The sequence below is a fragment of the Stenella coeruleoalba genome (genome assembly GCF_951394435.1).
Source record: "Stenella coeruleoalba genome assembly, chromosome: 11".
NCBI classification, from domain to species: domain Eukaryota; kingdom Metazoa; phylum Chordata; class Mammalia; order Artiodactyla; family Delphinidae; genus Stenella; species Stenella coeruleoalba.
In genome coordinates, this window is record NC_137157.1 from 12323997 (window position 1) to 12346196 (window position 22200).

The 22200-nt window shown below is 56.8% G+C and overlaps 1 protein-coding gene across 1 annotated transcript; it reads right to left on the reverse strand.

Moving 5' to 3' along the window:
- Positions 1-1919: 1919 nt before the first annotated feature.
- On the reverse strand, positions 1920-20314 carry MCM5 (minichromosome maintenance complex component 5). The gene is made up of 17 exons (XM_079937426.1): positions 20185-20314; positions 19753-19927; positions 18236-18362; positions 18018-18146; positions 15146-15318; positions 14274-14429; positions 12060-12226; positions 11450-11621; positions 10334-10445; positions 9560-9703; positions 9146-9211; positions 8731-8907; positions 7973-8085; positions 6355-6483; positions 5161-5303; positions 3115-3242; positions 1920-2200 (listed from the first exon to the last, which is right to left on the reverse strand). The coding sequence occupies exons 2-17, from the start codon at positions 19917-19919 to the stop codon at positions 2099-2101; spliced, it is 2205 nt and encodes a 734-aa protein (XP_079793552.1). The 5' UTR covers positions 19920-19927; positions 20185-20314; the 3' UTR covers positions 1920-2098.
- Between the last annotated feature and the right edge of the window lie 1886 nt (positions 20315-22200).

Here is a 22200-nt window from a genome sequence, read left to right on the forward strand (position 1 = left end):
ACGTACCACAACTACTGACCCTGTGCTCTAGAGCCCACGAGCCACAACTACTGAGCCCGAGCACCACAACAACTGAAGCCCATGCACCTAGAGCCCGTGCTCTGCAACAAGAGAAGCCACCGCAATGAGAAGCACGTGCACCTGCAACGAAGAGTAGCCCCCGCTCGCAGCAACTAAAGAAAGCCCGCACGCAGCAACGAAGACCCAACACAGCCAAAATTAAATAAATAAATATTTTTAAAAATGGGTAGATCTGAATAAACATTTTTCCAATAAGACATACAGATGGCCAACAGGTCCATGAAAAGATGCTCAACATCAGTAATTGCCAGGAAAAAGGAAATCAGAACCATAAGGAGGTTATCACCTTACACCTGTTAGAATGGCTATTAGCAAAGACAGTAAGTGTTGGTGAGGGTGTGGAGAAAAGGGAGCTTCCCCTTGTGCACTGTTGGTATGAAGGTAAATTGGTACAGGCACTAGGGAAGAGTATGGAGGTTCCTCAGAGAATTAAAATAGAACTACCGTATGATCCAGCAATCTACTTTTGGATATTCATCTGAAGAAAACACACACTAACTCAAAAACGTATCTGCACTCCCATTTTCATTGCAGCATTACCTACAATAGCCAAGGTACGGAAACAACCTAAGTGTCCATCAGTAGATGGAAAGATAAAGAAAATGTGGTGCATGTACACAACAGAATATGATTCAGCCTTAAAAAAAAAAATAAGGAAATCCTGCAATTTGTGCCATGGATGGACCCTGAGGGCATTGTATTAGGCACACTAAGCAAGACGCAGAAAGAGCAGTACTGCATGATCTCACTTATAATGTGGAATCTAAAACAACAACAACAACAACAAAGCCAAGCTCAGAGATAGAGAACAGGTTGACGATTGCCAGAATCGGGAAGAGGAGGGGGCCGGAAGGTACAACACACAAGGGAAGGGGTTTAAAGGTACAAACTTCCAGGTATAAGATGTGCCATGGAAATGTAATGTACAGCACGGGGACTATTAGTTAATAATATATACTGGGTATTTGAAAGTTACCAAGAGAATAGATCTTAAAAGATCTCACGACAACAACAACAAAACAGTGTGTAACTATGTATGGTGGCGGACACTAACTAGACCAGAAAAAGAAAGAAAGAAATGGCAAAATTAATTACAGCATATCAAAAAGAACAAACAAACTTGGGAGTTCCCTGTTGGCCTAGTGGTTAGGATTCCAGGCTTTCGCTGCTGTGGCCCGGGTTCAATCCCCGGTCAGGGAACTGATATGCTGCAAGCCGCGTGGCCAGCCAAAAAAACAAAAAACCAAACTCAGGCCCAGAGAAGTCAGGAGCCTCACCCAAGGCCACACAGCTTGCAGGTGGCCCACCAGGAGAGATCCAGGCTACTGAATTCCAGCACCCCTCTCTTACCTACTTTGCTCTAAGGCTCAGTGAGAATCCACCTCCCTGAATCCAAATGCCATCAGTCTCCCCACAATGCTGGTCCTTCCTGGACACTCACTACCAGTAGCTCTCTTCTCCTAAACTCAACCCTGTGTCACCCCCATTTACAGATTAGGAAACTGAGGCGTGGCAAGTCTCGGTGAATCCAGTATGATGCAAACCCACGGCTGTCACCCACACATTGGCTGCTGGAGAACAGCTACGGACTTTCCCAAGCACCTCCGCACACTGGATCTTGCTGAACTCTCACCAGTGCTGGCGAGATGTGGGCTGGACCCTCCCCACTGAGCAGCTGCAGAACCTGAGCACAGAGGTGAATGCCCTGCCCAGGAGCCCAAGGGGCAGATGTGGGTCAGAAACCCAGGTCTGTCAGATTCCAAAGCCTGTCCTTGCCCCGCATGAGGGCAGGATGGGGGTGACAGGCCACCCAGTGCAGAAGCCCACAGACATCCAAACACAACACAGCTTTATTATTTCAATAAACTCCAAAAGCACCTTTCCTGGATCTGCACACTGAGGCAGAAGCCAGACGCAGCGAGGCAGGGCAGCTGGGGTCCCTCTGTCCAGAGCGCGTGGGGGGCTCAAGGAAGTGGAGGCGGGGTGACAACAGCATTCCTGCGGCGGGAGGCGCAGCTCACTTGAGGCGGTAGAGGACCTTACGCTGCATGCGATGCTGGATCTCGCCCCGCCGCAGCATGAGCTGCAGGACCTTGTGGATGGCGTGCTCCGGGTATTTCTGCAGGACACGGGGTCGGATGAGGGGCGTGCCTCCCACGGAACCCCAGACACCCCTCCCTCCGGAAGCCCAGGTGTCCCGTGCTCATGGGGGACTCTCCAGCCTTCACATCCTACCTCTCTGCATCCTAAGACAAGCTCACACTTCCTGAGCGACTACCACGTGCCAGGCCCTGTTCTAAGTCTTCACATACTTGAACTCGTTCTATCCCATAACATCCTCACGCAGCTGGTACTGTGATCATCACCTTTATACAGAAGAGGAAACTGAGGCACGGAGAAGCTAAGTCACTCACTCCAAGTCACACAGCAAGTAAGTAGTAGAGCTGAGACCTCAGCTGAGCCCACGTGACTCTAGAACCCAAGCTCCTGACGCCCCTAAAGCCCTGTAAGCCTCCGTCTGCTCGTCTCTCAAGCCGGCGTGGTATCACCTACTGCATAAAACTGCTCTGAGGATCAAGAGGAGATGACGCACATGAGGGGAGCTGAGCCCAGAACCTGGGATTGTCCCTGCGATTTCAAAGACGGTGACAAGTTGCGCACAGCTTCTAGAAGACCCATCCCTTCTCTATGGGGTCAAGAGCACTGTCCCCAGCGAGCTGGGTGGCTCATCCTCCTGGCTCTGCCCCTCCCTTTCCCCCACACACAAAGGCCAGGCAATGAGGCGAAGGGAGAGATGGAGGGCTGGGGAAGCCTGGCAGACTCCAGCAGGACCTCAGCCACCTCTCCTCTCCCCACAACATGACAGAGAAAGTCACAAGGGGAGGCACGCTGGGGACGGGCCCGGGCCGAGGAACAGCTGCCCCTTCCCCATCCTGGGCCTGTCTGCTGAGCAACAGGACGCAGTGTTAGGTGGCTGGGAACCAGGCCACAGGGAGCCCGCAGGACTCCCACCGGGACGCCGGGGAGGCCCACCTGCTTGGTGAAGTCCTGGATGATGCTGTGCTCCGACACCTGGGATCCAATGGCGAAGCGGCGCTTGAGCTGCTTCTCGATGCGGCTCAGCAGCTCCTGGTCCTCCTGGCTGGTGAAGCCCTCCACCCCTGTGGGTGTGAGGAGGGAGACGGGTGGGTGGGGACCACAGTCTGCCCACAGCGGGTAAGAGTGAGCCAGGCCCGGAAGAGAAAATGAGAGGAAGAGGAAGAGCGTGCCCGGGGACAACCAGGGCCTGACTGAGATGACCGACAGAGACCCAGGGTCAGGGATGGGGCTGACGTGTGGGAAGGATACTGCAAGCAGAGGGGACAGCAGGTGCAAAGGCCTGGAGGTGGGAAATATGCCCGTCTCAATCAAAACCCGGTCAGCAGGCCAGGGACATGGCCAGAGTGGGGGCACGTCCTGTGGGCCCTGGAGGCCACGGCACAGGTTTTTCTTTGATTCTGGTGAGCAGAACAGCCACTAGAGGGCTCTGAGGACGGCCACGAGCTGACAACAGCACCTGGCCCCCAGGCAGCTGGACAGGCAGCAGCAGGAAGACTTCCAGAGGAATCTATCTCACATGGAGAGCTGGAGGGGACCCAGCAGTGACCCAGAAGGGCGCGCAGGCTGCCCCGGAGACCACATCTGTGAGGCACCCCAGCAAGCAGCCCAGGCAAGCAGGCTCGTAATTTCCAACTATTGCCCCAGGATGGATCTCCCCTGCTGACCCAGGCCTGCAAAGGCCTTGGTGTTTCAGCTACAGAGAGGGTTGGGACCGTGGTGGGGGAGCCACTGAGAGGGACGTCAAGGCTCCAAGTTGAAATGAGTCTGCAAGGTAAACTCCTACCCAGCCTGCGAAGCCCAGCTCCAGTTTCGCTGCCAAGAAGGCCCTCCAGGGCAGAGGCTGAGTCATCTTCACCGAGGGGACGGCGGGGCGATCAGACACCACCCACCTCCCTGGCTCCAGCCACACAGGCCCTTGAACACACCGAGCCTGCTGTCCTTGGGGTCTTGCCACTCAGCCCTCGCTCTACGTGCGGTGCCCAACCCCACACTCTGGGGAGCCATGTGTCCTCACTCACGCCAATCCCTGCTTCCTGCCACCTCCTCAGAGCCCACCCGGACCACCCGAGGATGGTCCCCAACATTCCTGACCTGCTGGGCTTCCCCCTCCGTGCTCTTTACCCCGAGCTTGATCTGTCTGCCTCTTTGCTGCGTCTCCCCCGTGGAGAAGGGGGGCCTCACAAGGCGCGGACTTAGAGATCTGCTCACTCCTAGACTCCCAGCACCTAGAACAGCCTGGCAAATTCTAAGCACTAAGTACCTGCTGGGGAAGGAATGAATTCGTCCCAGGGGAGCCTGGCACAGAATCAGCGCTCCAGAGGTGCTCAGAGGCTGAGCCCGAAGCAGGCAGCAGGACTTAACGGCAGCCTGAACCCCGCTGGCCTCGGGGTCAAGAGACCTGCATTCTAGCTGGGCGAACGGTGACCTTGGGCACTGTGAAAAGGCCTCTTTGGGTGCCAGTTTTCCCATCTCTAAGAGGTGAAGGGCTAAGTGCCCAGCCTGGCTTCTGGGGGTTTTGAGGGCAGCTGTAAGTGAAACGGAGGAAGAGCTCTGGAAGCACTCCAATGGTTATGGCTCAAAAACAGGGGTTCATGCAGACTTCCCTGGAGGTCCAGTGGTTAAGTCTCCATGTTTCCACTGCAGTGGGTACAGGTTTGATCCCTGGTCAGGGAAATTCCATATGCTGCATGGTGCAGTCAAAAAAACAGGTGCCAACTACCATTCTTAACGGATGATAAAATTGTGAATTATAATAATGAACTGGGTCAAAAGAATTGTGCTCCAGAGTCTGGAGAGAGGCTGTTCTTCCCATCTTGGGGGAAACTGGCTGGTGGGAGCTGGGGACAGGAGACGGGCTTATTCCCAGGAGGAAGCATGGAGAAGCAATGCAGAGAAGCAACAAGCACAGCAGGTGTCCAGCATGAGCCCTGCCCACGGAGCCCACAAGCCACCCGAGCCTGGGTCCCCGCGTCTGCTCACCTGACAGGGTGCCGGACAAGGCGGCATCCAGCGTGGACACCTGGAAGAGCCTCAGAGCCTCCTCCACATCCGCCTCCGTGGCGAAGGGCTGCAGCTTCATCTTGCTGAGGGCCTCAGCAATGCGCACGACGGCCTCCAGCTGCCTGTGTGGGAGCGACGGGACGCCAGGGCGGACTCAGCCCATCTTCTCTCCTCATCCCACCCTGACCTCCAGGAGGTGCCTGCCCCAGGCACTAAGAGTACAGGGGTGACTGCTGGCTGTCCCCGTGATCCATCTCCCTCAGTAACAGAACCCCGACTTCTACTCTAGCAAGTGGCGCCCACCTAAAAGACATTTCCCAGACTCTCTTGCGTCTAGATGTGTCTGTGTGACTAAGATGTGGCCAGTAAGCTGTAAGTCCAAATATTTTATGGGAACTTCAGGAAGTGTCCTTAAAAGATGGACCTTTCTTTTTCTTCCTCTCCAGCCACGTGGAATGTGGAGGTGATGGCTGGAGTTCCAGCAGCCATCCTGGACGATGAGGATAAGGGTGAACCTGAAGGAGCCCAGGTTGCTGATGACTGAGGAGCCATCACATAGGTAGGACTACCTACCCTCAAATGTTTTTACAGAAGAGAGAAATAAACTCCCAATTTACTTAAGCTACTTCACGTGGGTTTTCTATTACATACAGCCACTTCTTAGTTACACTTCTTAGTTACTTCTTAGTTACACTTCTAACTAATCAGTGCTGGAAGCAAGATTCAAACGAGGTAGGTTCAAGCTCTTAGTCACTCTACTGCGTAAACTCACAAGAGTGACAAGAACTAACAGCTGAGAAAACTGTGATCCAGAAAAGGAAAGCAATTTCCCTGCAGTCACACAGTGGGCTGGAGGCTAGGACCAGGTCTCCCTGGACCCCAGGTCCCAGCCTGGACCCTCCTTCACCCTCAGGCTTCCCAGCGATGAGGGAAGCTAGACCGAATTCAGAAGAAAGGGTTCCAGATTTTCTCAACAGTAAACGAAACAAGAGATACAGATGATCAGGGAGGCCACTGTTTTCACTCCCAAAGGAGTGCTCCCTGCCCAGCAGCCCTGACCACGGCCTGCACCACGTAGTCAGCAACAGCCCCGGCCCCAGACTTGCTGGGCACATCGTGCCTTGTAAAGCGAGGCATCTGCCCAGCCCGGCCCTGGCCTGCCCGCCTGCTCACCGCACGGTGATGGGGATGCTCGAGCGGCGGTCACTGTCCCTTTCGTGCTGACGGGCCCCGCTCCGCATGATGATGTACCGGTTCTTCAGCTTCTCTGCAGCCTCTGCTGACAGCCGAGGGCCACACTTCCTGCAGGATGGGGAGTAGCTGCCATGAGGCCAGGAAGAAATCTTGGGGTACTCACCCCATCCCCGGCCCTCTGCTGGCTTGCAGACATATGCTTTCCGGGCCCACCAGACGGTGGCCTCTCAGCGGTCCTCCCCCCAACACATTCAGGGACAAGATGCACAATGACACCCACAAGAGGCTCCCAGAGACCAGCTCACAGCTGTCCAGGGCAGGGAGCACGCCAGGCTGGGGGTGGGGGAGGGGAGCAGCAGGGGTGTCTGCTCAGGATCTACCCCCACCACCCCGCAGCCCCCCCCCAGCCAACTGAACTGTCACTGATTTAAGGCAAGCCTTAGCTCACCTAATCCAACCCTCATGCTGTGGATGAGGTGAGCAAGGCCAGAGGGAGGGAGGAAACTCCCCATAAGCCACGTGGGACCTGGCGTCAAGGGAGGACTAGAATCTGGGGCTCTCAGACTCACACCCAAGGGCCCAAGCCTCTGAGGACAGGGCCATGAAGAGCTCAGGCATGACAAAGACCCAGGTACCAATGGGCACCGCACTACCCATCACCCAGGAGGAAGCGGTGAGTAGGGAGCACTTCACCTCCCATTAGAAAGGCACTCAAAGATCCCTCCACCCTTGGGTTTTAGTTCCAATAAGAGACAGCTGAGGTGTGTGTCCAGAATCTTGGTACAGGGGCTAAAAGCACAGCCTTTGGAGCCAGGTACCTGGGTTCAAGTCTTGGCTCCACTACCTCCTGTCTGTGACCCTGAACAAGTTACTTAAGCTTTCTCTGCCTCAGCTTCCCCATCTGTAAAATGGAATAATACACCAACCTCATAGGTCTGGGGAGAGGGATGGTGTTCACTTATACATAAAACTCTCAGGATAACATCTGGCACAGACTAATTACTATGTGTATGACTATTGTCATTGTCTTCTGTGAGAACAACAATATTTAAGGTTGCAGCTGCCATTTACTGAGTATTTACCTGGTGCAGGGCTGTGCCACTCACTCATCATTTTGTGTGATCCTTACAAAAACCCTAGGACACAACCACCCCGGGAAAGCGAGGCTCAACTGACTTGCCCAAGGTCACACAGTGGGGGCAGGAGTTACCCAGAGCCCATGTCCACAAGCCTCCCTGCACACCAGAGTCAAGGGGGTCTTCAAGACCATCTGAATTCTTTTTATTTTTTTGGCCTCACCGTGCAGCATGCAGTATCTTAGTTCCCCGACCAGGGATTGAACCCATGCCCCCTGCATCGGGAGCGTGGAGTCTTAACCACTGGACTGCCAGAGAAGTCCAGAGACAATCTAAATTCTCCACCTTCGCTTCGGAGATGGAGAAACTGAGGCCAAGAGCCACTGAGCAACTGTGCAGGGTCAGGAAGGAGCAGAGCTAAAATCCTCAGGGCCTGATCTCAGGCATCCTGAATGGGGCCCTCTCCCACTCCAGGGGAGCCGGGCAGCCCCACCCCTGTGGGGCCTGCATCCAGGACTCACGCGCGGCAGTAGGCGATGAACTTCTTTAGCTTGGTCAGGTCGATCTCGCCCTCCACGGCCTGGGTCTGTGTCAGCGCGCTCACGTGCAGAGTAATGACGTGTTTGGCCAGCATCTGGGAGGCAGAGGGGACACGGGGTCAGCCCACAAGCCTTCCCAAGCCAGGTCCCAACACAGAGGTGGAGCAGGCAGGGAGGGAAGAGCTGCCAGGGCTAGAAGTGGTGGAGAGGAGGAGGCCCTCGCTTTTCCTGCGGGTTGTCAGCTGGTAAGACGACATCCCAGAGCTGCCAGGCCCCTCTGCCACCACGAGGTGCAGCTGCCTGAGAACAAGCCTCCACTAAGGGAGGCCAGGCCGAGAGGCAGAGACAGCGGCGCCCAGACGACCCAGAGACCTGACCCAGCCGAGCCTCGCACCTCCAGGCTTGTCCATTACGTAAGCGCTGGAGTTCCTTTCAGAAGCTGACTGACCGGAACTGGGGTTCTAGTACTTGCATCCAAAGGCCAACCCCCTCATTTCACACAGAAGGGACCGACACCCAGGGAATGACTGACCCCAAATCTCACGGCACATCGAGCACAGGAGAGGTAGGACCCGGGACGCCCAGTGCAGCGCTCCTGGAATCCACAACCCCGCCTCCTTGGTGGCCCACTCACGGGCCGATCTGGGGGCCAGGACTTCGGGTCAAGCCCCTTGTCTGCCCACCCTCGCCCCCCAACCCCTAGAACCGCGGGCCTGGCTGGAGTCCAGCCCCCCACGCACCATATCCCTCTCCTCGTTGTGCTCGTCCTTGACGATGAAGATCATGTCGAAACGGGACAGGATGGTGGGCATGAAGTCGATGTTGTCCTCCCCCTTCGTCTCGTCCCAGCGGCCAAACACTGAGTTGGCAGCAGCCAGGACTGAGCAGCGGGAGTTGAGGGTGGTGGTGATGCCGGCCTGACAGGGAAGCGTGGGGGGAAGCAGAGGACAGGGAGATGGGAACGTGGGGTCACAGCCCTCTCAGGTGCGCACACCCATGTCTGCACGCACACACGCACACACACAGGATTCCAGGACCACTGCTGCGGCCAACAGAGGTCGGGCCGCTCAGGGCAGCCTGAGGACGGGGCCAGAACCCGGCCCCTCCCAGCACCCCGGAACACCTCTGCCGGGCTGGACCAGGGAGGATGCTCACCTTGGCGATGGAGATTGTCTGCTGTTCCATGGCCTCGTGGATGGCGACGCGGTCGTCTTCTCGCATCTGTGTAGGAGATAGAAACGTCCACTAGACCCAGGTGAGGGGCCGGGGCACGGTGGCAGCAGGAAACCCTACAGGAGCTACCATTCCCAAGTCCCGACCCTGTGCCAGGCCGATGGCAGGAACCGGGTCACCTCTAGTCACGGGGACAGTGTGTGGGCTTGGCTCTCCTCTCCCCACTCTCAGGTGCGGAAACTGAGGCTCGGAGAGGTGCAGCTACTTCCCGATAGTACCGGGAGGTCTCCACATCACAGGTGGTTTCTGCCGTCCAAGCACAGAAGGCCACACCCCCAGCCCGCGGCCAGCAGGCACCACCACCACTGAGCCACCACCTCACCCTGCCAGGCTCACCTTGTCAAACTCATCGATACAGACGACCCCACCATCGGCCAGGACCATGGCTCCCCCCTCCATGATGAAGTTCCGGGACGAGGGGTCCCTCATCACCGAGGCTGTCAGGCCAGCCGCGCTGCTGCCTTTCCCGGACGTGTACACCTGGGGGAGGGAGGCGGGAGGGTCAGGGCCCATCATGGCTCCATGCTGACCCAGTAAGTCAAGGGGCCCCAGGAGCTAGGGCTCAACCAAGGTCACACATCACAGCTGGCTGCAGAGCACAGACAATCTTAGTGTTCCTCCTCTGATGGGGGGACCACCCCAGCCCCAGCCTGGCGGCTCTCCCACAGGGGAGCGTTCACATCCATCACTCACCTGAACCCCACGACTGTCCCATGAAGCAGCCCCTGGGGGCCCAGCTCACGGAGGAGCAAACTGAGGCCGAGAGGAGAGCAGTGACACTGTTCCAGGGGGCCTCGGGGCTGGGTCGACTCCTGACTCCCAGGAAAGGCATCCCCACCCTGAGTCCCTTGTCATCTATTGCTATCGATGTTAAGACTTAGCGGATGGATAAACTGAGACTCAGAGAGATTGGGTGACTTGCTCAAGGCCCACAGCCAATTACCAGCCAGGCTAAGACCAAACAAACCCCATCGAGTCCAGCACTCCGCCTGCTGCCCCAAACCTACACATGCCGTCGGCCCCCTTCCTCCTCTATCCTCTGCGGCCTCGCCCGCAGCCTTCCTCTCCGCGGCGCAGCTAAGGCGGACAGAGGTCACCCTGGGCACTCACTCCGATGGGAGAGCACTTCTCCACAAACTTCAGCAGCTGGGACTTGGCCGTCCCGGGGTCCCCCAGCATCAGCAGGTTGATGTCTCCTCGGCGAGTGAGGCCGTCGGGGAGCCTGGGGGAAGGCGGGAAGGCGGGCCAGGTGAGCAAGGCGAGAAACCCAGGGCTGGTTGGTCACAGTGGTCTGGCTGGCGGCCCCCCGACCTGTCATGAGCCTCAGAGCAGGCGGGGAGGCAGGGGCTCTGGCCTGAGAGCCACGTTCATAGCGAGCTGTGTCCCCTAGCCTCATCCGTGGTAACTTGCTTCCAAGGGAGGGGAGGTTCAGAGGAAACGGCACTTAGAGCTGGGCTTGGGCACACACAGTCAGCATCTGATAAACACCCCCCAACCCAGCTGGAAAGAAGGAAAGAGAGGGAGCCACCAGCGGGCTGCACGCGGTACTGTGGAGGGGACACCGCGAGGGCAGGCTCCTGGCCCCAGCGCACGTGCCTGTGAGCAAGTCCCTTTAGCTCTCTATGCCTCAGCTTCCTCATCTGTGAAATGGGCTCGATTGTAGCTTTCTCACAGGGCTAATCTGGGGACTGACTGGGTTGGAAACACATAAAAGCACTCAGAAGAATGTCTGGCACGTGGTAAGAACTCAGTAACTGGTAGCTGCTAATATTATTACTTCCTCTACCTCTACTATTTTATTTTAAAAGGACGGGACATCCCCTGAGTAAGAGGCTTTCACCCGTCTTATTCATGTGGAGACTTGGGTTCAGAGAAGTGGTGTCTCTTGCCCAAGGTCGCAAGGTAAATAAGCAGCCCTGAGAGATGTCACCCCGGTCTCAGACTCCAAGCCCGAGCTCTCCCCGGCACTGGCCAGGCCCCTCACACCGCCAAGGCCCCGGCCTAGCCAGGGCCGGGTAACTGCTCCGGAGGAAGGGTGTAGGCCAGCCCCCAGCCGGCTGGCAGCCAGCCTGGGAGGCAGGGAGGGTGCCTGAGAGGGGCAGGCGGGGCTGAGGGTCCTGGGCAAATAAATGAAAAGGGCATTCATGTCCTGACCACCTGGCAGCTGCCCTCCTGCAGGCAAGTCACTAATTCCCCTCCCCGGACCTGGGGGGCCTGGACACCCACCTCTTTCGGGAACCCCCGAAGAGCAGGCAGGCAATGGCCTTCTTCATGTCTGTGCCCCCAAAGATGGAGGGGGCGATGCTCTTGGAGATGACCTCGTAGACGCTGGGGAGGGCGGCCAGGCGCCGGAACTCCTCCTCCTCCTGCGGGGTCACGGCCCCAGCAAAGCTGCGGCCTGGGCGGGCAGAGCAGGGGCCTGCGTGAGCGCCCTGAGGGAGAACGTGCTGCCTGCGGCCCACCGCCCTGGGCCGGCCCAGGGCCTCCCAGAGCAGGGCCCTCAGAGCCAGGCAGCACAAGCGTCAGTCTGAGCAAAGACAGAACCCCAGGTCTCCGCACCAGGCGTGGGCCTGTGTGTTCCAGGGTCCAGTGAGCAAGTGGAAGAGTGTGGAGGGCGGGGGGGTGACCTGAGGAGGGCCAGGTGACAGGGGCCCTCAGGGACATCTTCCATCTTGCCGACGGGGGTGACACGGCGTCTCTGGTGAGAACAGCACCGCTCACCCGGCTGCCGTGGGGGACAGAGCGCAGGGGCAAAGGTGGACACAGGGAGACCAGGACGAGGCCCACCGACAGCCCAGGGGAGGGACGACGGGGGTTCGGCCCAAAGCACACTCACTGGAGCCATCTGTGTCCACCTGGATGCCCAGGACCCGAATGTAGGCGCTCCGGATGCCCACGCCCACCCTGTCGCGGCCCCTGCTGGTGGTCAGGCCAAACTTCTTGATGGAGTAGATGCCCATGATGGTGACCCTGTTCCCAGGGACGACCTTGTCACACAGGTACCTGAGAAGAGGATGGGGAGGAAGAAAGTGAGAGGCTGGTGGGGGCAGGGAGCCCCCAGCTCCCCCGACCCCGTCACACTCGCCGTCCATCCACCTCCCCATCTCTACACAAGGCCCCAGCACCGTGGGCTCCAGCCCCCGCACCGCCCAGGGCCCTCTCCCTCTCACCACAACCCAGCCCATGCTTGGACGGCCCAGCTGCTGGAAGGAAGACAGGCCTTGGCCTGACCTCTCCACGGGCCTCAGGAGCTCATCCATTATGCTGGTTGGAGTTGGGGGGCACCCACCCCAGCCCCTCAGGTGCCCCGCCTCCATCTCATCTGCTGTCAGACGCACTGCAGGACCCCCCCCTCGGCCATCTCGGGGGAAGCCCCCTTCCTCACGCCCTCCCAGCCTCCCTGCAAGGGCCGCGCGCCGCTTCTGCCTCTTTCACGGCTCCACGAGCTCAGCCAAGTCATTCTGCCTCTGGATTTTAATTTCCTCTTTAAAAAAAAAAAAGGTGTTGAGGGACTTTCCTGGTGCTCCGGTGGTTAAGAATCCGCCTTCCAATGCAGGGGACACGAGTTCGATCCCTGGTCGGGGAACTAAGATCCCACATGCCGCGGGGCAACTAAGCCTGCGCGCCACAACCAGACAGAAGCCTGAGCGCCGCAACAAAAGATACCACATGTCGCAACAAAGATCCCGCGTTGCCGCAACTGAGACCCAGCACAGCTAAATAAGTAAATAAATACTTTAAAATATATATATATATATATATGTAGAGAGAGAAAGAGAAACAGGGAAGTCTCTGAGCCCCTCCAGCCTGTGCAGCACAGAAAGGACACTGGGGCATGTATCCGTACTCTGCTGCTTAGAAGCTGTGTCACCTCTCTGAGCCTGGGAGGGGATGATAAAGTGATCTGACCTGCTGGGTTACTGTGGGATCAAGTGAGGTACGAGACCCAAAAGTGCTTTATCCACTAGAGTCATATCCTCTAAAGGACCCTCACTGTCTTTGTTAACGTTCTATGACTCCCCTCTTCCCAGACCCCACTTCCTCAGCTTTGAATAATCTAATCATAGACCATTTGAATAATCTAATAAATACCGAATATTTAGTCTGTATTAAGGAATTGTGCTAGACACAGTGTAGAGGACAAATGTATGGACACCAAGTGGGGGAAAAGGGGGGTGGGATGAATTGGGAGATTGGGATTGACATATACACACTAATATGTATAAAACAGGTAACAAATGAGAACCTGCTGTACAGCACAGGGAACTCCACTTCTCTATACAGTAGAAACTAACACAACATTGTAAAACAACTATATCTCGACCAAAAAAAAAAAAAAAAGAAAGAAAAAGGAACCGTGCTACACACTGAACATGCATTTTCCAATTTAAAGCTCCCAGCAGCCTGATGAGGTTAAGGCCTGTCCCTGTCCCCGTTCTCCTGGTAAGGAGCCCATGTAACTTGCCCAAGAGCCTGACCTCTACACCTTCCACAGCCACTAAGGAAGCTAACGACCTACGGAGCCCCTCCTCCGAGAAACGTGCAGCACAGACCATCTGCACGTGATGTCGGGGTGCAGGAGCCCAGCTGTAGAAGCCCAGTCCACAACTCCACACCTTCCTCCCAGGTCACCAGGAGGGGACCGGGCTGGCCCAGTACCCTCTCCCCCTTTCCAATCACCCAGCAACATCCAAGGAAGAATCTTAACAGAAAGCCTGGGGTGGCCGTCAGGCTGGAAAGAGGCTCCCCCAGCTACTGGCTGTCCAGCTCTGGGCCTCCCAGTTCTAAGAGGGCTGCGGAGACTCTGCAGGAAGAACGCAGGCTGGCAGCCCAGCCCCTCCACTCACTGAGCCGGTCACACATCCTCGTCTGCAAAGAGGGGTGGACCCACCCCTGCAGATTATGGGGAGACGAGATGAGAGGAAGCATGGGGGCGGCACCAGGCACAGAGCAAGTGTCCTGTAACCAGCCACCCTCCCCCGCACCCCACTGCGCTCAGCCAGCCACTCGCGGCACCCAACGCAGGGGCACGGCCAGGGAGCCCGCTCACCTGTCGCAGTAGAGCTGCATGTGTCTGGGCATCTCGCCGTGGGGCACCGCATCCGGCAGCTCCTGCAGCTTCAGGGTCTGGAAGTCCACGCACTTGCACTTGTCCGGCATGATGAAGTATGGATCCAGCGGGCACTTGGGGCGCCCGGCCTGATCCCTGTCGGTGGGGAGGAGAAGGGTCACCAGAGCTGCCCCCAGAGCCCCAAGGCCAGCAACAAGCTAGGGGTCTCCGGGACCCTGGGAGAAGGCCCTAAAGGAGGGCAGCTCAGCGGGGGATACCCACAGGGCTAGGAGTGGGGAGACCTGCACACAAACGGTATTCAAAGCCCGAGACAGGCAAGGGGGTTAAGTATAGAGAAAAGAAAGGTGGCTGAGGCCTGAGGTCAGGAAGCTGAGGGGAACCAGCAGCCGGAGAGGGTAGGGGCCCTTGCGATCAGGGGTCAGCAATGGTTTTCTGTAAGGAGCCAGAGACAAACATTTTCAGTTTTGTGGGCCACGAGGCCACACACTCTGCCTCCGAAGCGCAAATGCAGCCACAGGCAATGTGTAAACGAAGGAGCCTGGCATGTTCCTGGACCTTCCCTCCAGACCTGCCCCAGAGAGCCAAGGTTTGCTGTAGAAGACTCCCGGTGGACTCCCAACCCTGGTTCCCGGCACAGGTTGTCTGGGCGCCCTGGAGGGACAGAACTCACCACTGCAGAGGGACGCCACCGCCCCAGGGCATCAGGTCTGCCCCAGGCCCACAGGGCACACCGCTGCCCCAGCCCCTCCCTGCTGCAGGTGGTGCAGGCCGGGTCCTCCTCCTTCACATCTCCGCTGAGATGTCACCCTGTCACCCCCACCGTGCCACAGGGCCATGCAGAGCCCACTCACGTGTTGCACTTCCTGGGCAGGGCGTAGCCCTCCAGGCCGGGGCGCATGGCGACGTTGGTGAGGGTGTTGCGGCAGCTGCGGCACTGGACGGAGATGCGGGTGGCCTTAGCACGGACCCCAGAGGCGGCAATGATGATGCCGGGGATCTTCACCAGGTGTGACATCGTGTCCGACTGCAACAGAGCCACGGGGAGGGTGGCTGGTTAAAGGGAGCCGGGAACACCTGAGATCACGTAAGAGAAGCTTTTTCTAATGTGTACTGAAGTATTCAGGGATACAGGACCATGTCTGTAACTTACTTTAAAATACTTTAGCAGGGGGCTTCTCTGGTGGCGCAGTGGTTAGGAATCCGCCTGCCAACGCAGGGGACGCGGGTTCGAGCCCTGGTCCAGGAAGATCCCACATGCCGTGGAGCAACTAAGTCCTGTGGCGCCACAACTACTGAAGCCCATGCGCCACAACTACTGAAGCCCATGCGCCACAACTACTGAGCCCACGTGCCACAACTACTGAGCCCACGTGCCACAACTACTGAAGCCCACGCGCCTTGAGCCCATGCTCTGCAACGAGAAGCCCGCGCACAGCAACGAAGAGTAGCTCCCGCTCACCACAACTAGAGAAAGCCCACACACAGTGACGAAGACCCAGCACAGCCAAAAATAAATAAGTACATAAATTTATTTAAAAAATAAATAAAATAAAATACTTTAGCAGAAAAAAGAAGAAAGCAAATAAGGCAAAATGTTAACAGCCATTAAATCTAAGCAAAGGTAGATGGGGTTCATTACACTATTCTCACTACTTTTGTCTGTGTGATTTTTTTTCTATAATAAAAAGCAAAAAATAAGAAAAGCTCCTTTCAACATAATCTCTTCTTCCCCCTCCCAGGAGCTTTTCTGGGACAGACAGGCAGGCTACAGGTTCGTGCTGAGGCCCCTCAAAGCCCAGAAGGTGGGGAGGGGAGGGGAAAGGTTCGGGAAGGAGGCTGCCCCCCCAAGAAGTGAGACCAGAGGCATGTGTTGCTGCCACGGCCCGGGGACCCCAGACCTGCTGAACCCCCGCCCCACCCCGCAGAGCTTGTCTTCTGGAAAACTATCTACAAGCTGCAGGAAGCCTAGCCCTCCAGGACCCCAGGGTTGGAAAAGACTGAGGCCCATAAGCCACCCCGACAAGCGATCCTTCTAGAGAGGACCCCTCCTCTACCACTGGACACCCGTCACCCGAGGCAGGCCAGTCACTGGGTTTTCCAGTGGGTCTGAGAATAGGAAGCTCGTCCCGTGTGGTGCTGAGCTTTGCTTCTCTGAGGAAACAGCTGCCTCGCAAAACAAGTCCAATACCGCCTCCGCAGACAGGCAAATGCGTGATGCTTGGGTGAGTTCCACACACGGTCCCAGGTCCCCTCCCCGGTGCTGGGCACACAGACGAAGCCAACACGCTCCACAGCCTCGAGAGCCCACAGCCCAGCCCTGCTTCTGGAACAGAACTGCCATTGTGCTAATCAAGGAGGATTTGGCAGGGACCCCAGCCAAGCTGCAGGACACGGGGATTCCTGCAAAGACCAGGGCGTGGCCTTCTGGTAACACAGAGGTGACACTACCTGGGCCCACAGTTCAAAGGCATAGCTACACGCATCCTTTCATTTGCTTGTCACGACAGCCTCGTGACAGAAGAACCAACGTCAGGCTCTCACTTCCTCCTCAGGAAGCTCTCCTGTCCCACCCCTGCCTGTTGTATCAATTCTTTCACACGGCAGCCCAAGGGAACCTTTGAAGATAGAATCGGCCCATCCTCCTACCTAACCTTCGACTCAAGCTGCTTTCCACAGCAGCCAAGGCCCTGGCCATCTGGCCTCTCTACCCACTCCCTCCCTTCCTCTCCTCCCACCCTCACTCCCTGAAGTCCAGCCACACTGGCTTCTTTCTGTCCCTTGAAACCTGCTGCTGTCCCCACCCCAGTACCTTTGCACCTGCTTCTCCAGGAGCTTGGAACGCTCCTCCCTCAGGCTGTCACGGGGCTGCGTATCCCTCAGGTTTTCGCGCCAATATCACTTCCTCAGAGGGGCCTTCTCCGACCACCTCCCGGACCCCTGGCCACTGTCACATTGCCTGTTTCCTTTGCTTCATGACTCGTATCACAGGACCTGAAATCAGCTCACTGCTCCTTGTCTGTTTCTCCCACTGTAAGCTCCATGGAACTAGGTCCTGTCTGTCTACAGCGAGGGTCGGTCCCCCAGCACTCGGCGAGGGGCAGCCACTCCATAAGTGCTCGTTGAATAAAACCAAAAAAGACTGGACGGCAGACTGGCTCTGCCAAACTCTCCCTCGGCCTCATCACTCTCCAGCCATGCTGGCTGTCCTTCCCTCGGCCTGGCACACACCCTGCCCCCCTTGCCTCGCAGGCTTTGTACCAGCTGTGCCCTCCCTGCCCGCCCCGAACATTCTCTCCCAGCTGTTTGCGTGCTGCCTGTTCTCACCCTCAGATCTCCCCTCAGACGTGCCCTCCTCAAAGCAGCCTTCTTGATGTTTTCCAGAGGGGCCCCCACGTTTCCTCATCGCCCTCCTGGTTTCTCCCATTGCTCTTACGGTCATCTACAGTGACCATGGGTGATGTTCACCGGCTTATCCAGTCTCCCCGGGGACAGCAGCTTGTCCTGAGTTCACCACTGTTTCTCCAGGACCCAACTCACGCCTTGCCCACAGGAAGAACTCAGCAAACATTTGCCCAATGAGCTAAGTTTTCAGGGGCACAAAGAGGCTCAGAAAGGTCGAGTGAGTTGCCCAGGGTCACACAGCTGGCACCCAGGTCTCTCTCCAAAGCCCCTCCTCACATGCAGCCGCCACCACCACCCTTCAACTGGCCTGAGTGGACCCACCTTCAGGCTACGGATGCTGGACGGGCTGGCATCCGACTTGAGCATGACTTGGATGTCCTGGAGCACCTCGTCACCAGCAGGCCGGGGCCGGGTCACCTCATCGGCCACCTCCTTGGCAGCCTCCTCCAGCTGGAGAGGAGGAGGGGGGCAGGCTGTGAGTGACGAGAGCAGGGCCAGCCCTGGGGGTTCGGGGCGGGGGGCGGGGAGGTCCCACTCACCAGCTGCAAATGCTCAGCCGGCTGCTTGTACAAGTAGTCGGCCAGGTCCTCGTCGAAGCTGGCAAGGTCCTCCATCTCCACCTCGATCCAGTACTCCCCCAGGTTATAATGTCGCTTGAGTTCATCCCTGGGGTGGGGGTGGGGAAGGAGAAGAGGAGACAACGCTGGCTGAGGTGCGCCCGCACCCCGAGTCTCCCACACCACTGCCCCGCCACCCCGCTTCCCAAACACATCTAGTTCCAGGCGGTTCTGTTATTTAACCCTGCAGAGGTCCCCCCACTGCTGAAAGGCATCCTCCAGAGAAAGCTCCACGGAAGGGGTCCAAGCAGTAATCAAAGGGCAGTTCAGCGCTCACAGACAGGGTTCTGTGCACAGGTGTCTGGAAGACTCTCACTGCAAACCAGTCCTTTCAGTGGACTCCTCGGAGCCTTTAATCCTCTCTCAGATACTAACAAGGCACACGGCTAGAACCTGGAGACTGAAGGCAGCAGAGACCATGCCTGTCTTGTCAACCACCAGAATCTTTTTACAGAGCATCCTATGGGACTATTATCCCAAAAACACATTCGGGGGCCACTGATCTCCTCGGCCTCACCCGTCTACCTCATGTCTGGAGCCGCATATAACAGCCAGCCTGGCCCCGAGAGCCCGTTGCTGTAACACGCCACCCCATACCCTGCCCCTGCGTGCAACTGCTCCTATCTGAAATGCCTTCCATGCTTGACACTCTCCTCTCAGCTCAAGGTCACCTCGGCTCCCCTGGAAGCCTCCCTAACTCCCCTTGTACATTCCTCCTTTGCGGTAGTTATCACTTTGTAATTTATTTGTAGCTCCCTATGCCTCATTCCCACTGCCTTAGAAGCTCCTTGAGAGCAAGTAGTATGAATCTTTTCATCTTTGCATCTCAGAGTCCAGCACATAGATGCTCAATGTCGGCTGATGCATGAATAAATGGAGGCAGGAGGGGCTGTGCCGTTTTACTGATGAAGAAACTGAGGCCCAGAGAGACCGTCACTTGGAAGTCACTCAGCTAATAATCAATCAGGCCCAAGCCTGGACCTGCAAACTCACGTTCTCTGCATTTTAACAGCCTATGAGGATCTGGTGCGACGGCACCAATGTACAATGACTAGGAACAGGGGCCTTGCCCAGCTCATTCAGTGCTGCAGCCCAGCACCTGGAACAGTGCCTGGCATGCAGCAGGTGCTCAGTCAATAGGAGGTGACTGAGTGGAATGAAGAATGAATGGATGAGTGAAGTAAAACACAACTACCATTTTCACCTTTTGCACCCACTGAGAACTTGGTTTACAAGATATCGCAGACATTACACGAAAGGACAGCAACAAATAAATGAACAGGAACAAATCCTGGACGAAGAACCCAGGTGAGTCACTCAATCGTTAACTTTAGATGTGAAACGTACGAAACCATACGCCACGGGGGTGCGGGGCCCCAGTGAGTGGACGAAACACCGCCGGGACCGCACCTCCCCTCCTGCACCGCTCCGGCCCGCACCTGTACTTGAAGGTGAAGCCCGTGCGGTCCGTGCCCACTCGGTACTGCCGCAGGAACTCCTTGAAGCGCCTCTGCAGCTGCGACTTGCGGGCCTGCCCCTCATCGGCCGCGTTGTCGCCCCCGAAGCTGTCGCTGTAGAAAATGCCGGGGTCGTCGAAGCCCGACATGACTGCACCTGGCGCGGGGACAAGGAGATGGAGCAGATTCATGGGGGGGGGGGGTTTATGGGGCCACGCGGCGTCCCCTCCGACACCTGGGTCCTAGGCTCCGAATGCGGGACGGGCGTGAGCCCGGTTCCGCCTCCCGGACCCCTACCCCAGTTCTCCCACGAGAAACCCCTGCTGCCCAGACCTACTGCGCCCCAAATGCAGATGCCTGTCGACCCCTGGGCCCGGCTCCGCGGTGCCCACTCCCCAGCCCCAGTGGCCTCACCTCTCCCTTCCCGCGCTCCCTGGAACCAAAGAGATAAGAACCCCGACAGTCCACCGCCGCCTTTCGCGGGAAAAACCAGACGCAGCGTTTGGACGCCGCGGCCGCTGCGCCCTCATTGGTTCGCCGGGACCCCGCGGCCAGCGATTGGACCGTGCTGCGCCCGCGAGTCCCGCCCCCCACGAGCGGGCCGCCGGAGAGGATTGGCGGCAGGGCGCATGACGTCAGGCCTCCTGGCCTCCTTCCGGGCTCCATTTTGTGTTCTGGACAATTTGGCGCGAAACTGACCCGGAAGTAGCGGCGGGGCGGGGCGCAAAGATGGCGGAGGGGCGGGCCGAGGGCCGGCGCGGGCGTGCGAGGGCTTTTCTGTGTACTCTTCTTAAACGTTTTTCAAAGTCTCAGGAGGAAACGACCCCTTTCAGAGCTATAGGTCCCTGAGAAGTACCCCTTGCCGGGTGTGAGCCTGCTTCCCCCTAGCGGCTGGAGGGGGCGCTGCCTGCCTGCGCTCCCAGCTCTCACCCTAAACACGCTTCCAAAAGTGGGGGATTAATCATTCAGAAGCCACCTCTGGTCTCGTTAGCGCCTCTAGGACGAAACTCAAACTTGGGACTCGAGGGATGTTTCCTTAGACCCGATTGGTGATTTTTTTTTTTTTTTAGTTGTATAAGAGTTTTCATTATCTGGCAATGCTGAAAATTTGTGAAAATTCATGACCAGATTCCCAGCCTAACTTTAAAAACGGGAAGATCTGGCAAAACTTGACGGATTCTCAAGCGGCAATAAGGACTGCATAATCTCCCCTCCCTTCTTTTCCATTCTCACTGGCAACATGAACTATTTTTTCTAATATTTATTATTTATTTGGTTGCACTGGGTCTTAGTTGCGGCAGCCTGGCTCCTTAGCTGCAGCACGTGGGCTCCTTAGTTGTGGCATGCAAACTCAGTTGCTGCACACATGTGGGATCTAGTTCACTGGCCAGGGATTGAATCCGGGCCCCCTGCACTGGGAGCGCAGAGTCTTAACCACTGTGCCACCAGGAAGTCCCACAACCTGAACTGTTGGAAAGAACTTTTTATTCCATAGGCTACATTGGCACATACTTACGGGGAGTGTTTAAAATATGAGTCTGTTTATAGGGTTTCAAAATTAGATCAAACGAATCTGAACCTTCAGGGAAGTCCCTCTGCATGGAGACATAGCTTTAACTCATTCTATTTAACAGTTCTTTTATTTTCCACCGTGTGAAGAGAATACAAATTATTCAGCCATTTTCCTGTTAGTAGAATTTAAGATGGTTCTCTCTCCTCTCCCCTTCTTCCTTCCTTTGTCACTACAAACGGTATCAATGCTCTTGTCACGAAAAAACTGGCAACAGGGCCCAGGGTGGGAAGAGCTAAGTCGCTATTTTGAGTGCCTACCCTTGGCATACATATCTCATGAACAGTGGCTCCTGGACCTGGTTGCACCTTGGAATCTCCCAGGAAGCTTTTTTTAAAAAATAAATTTATTTTTGGCTGCGTTGGGCCTTCGGTGCTGTGTGCGGGCTTTCTCTAGTTGCGGCGAGCGGGGGCTACTCTTCGTTGCCGTGCGCTGGCTTCTCATTGAGGGGGCTACTCTTTGTTGTGGAGCACGGGCTCTAGGCGCGTGGGCTTCAGTAGTGGTGGCTCGCGGGCTCTAGAGCGCAGGCTCGGTAGTTGTGGCACACGGACTTAATTGCTCCGCAGCATGTGGGGTCTTCCCCGACCAGGGCTCGCACCCATGTGCCCTGCATTGGCAGGCAGATTCTTAACCACTGCGCCAAAGCTCTTCATAAACAGCGATTCCGGAGTCCTGTCCCAGATCTCCAGAATCAGCGATTCCAGAGTCCTGTCCCAGATCTCCAGAATCAGAACCTCTCTGCATGGGGCCCAGGATATGCGGGTGTTGTGATGCCACCATCCACAGACTGGGGTTTGGAGGCCACTGGACCCTCCTAATAGCTGTAGGAGGCAGGTGTACTGTTAGTTTCAAGGAGACTT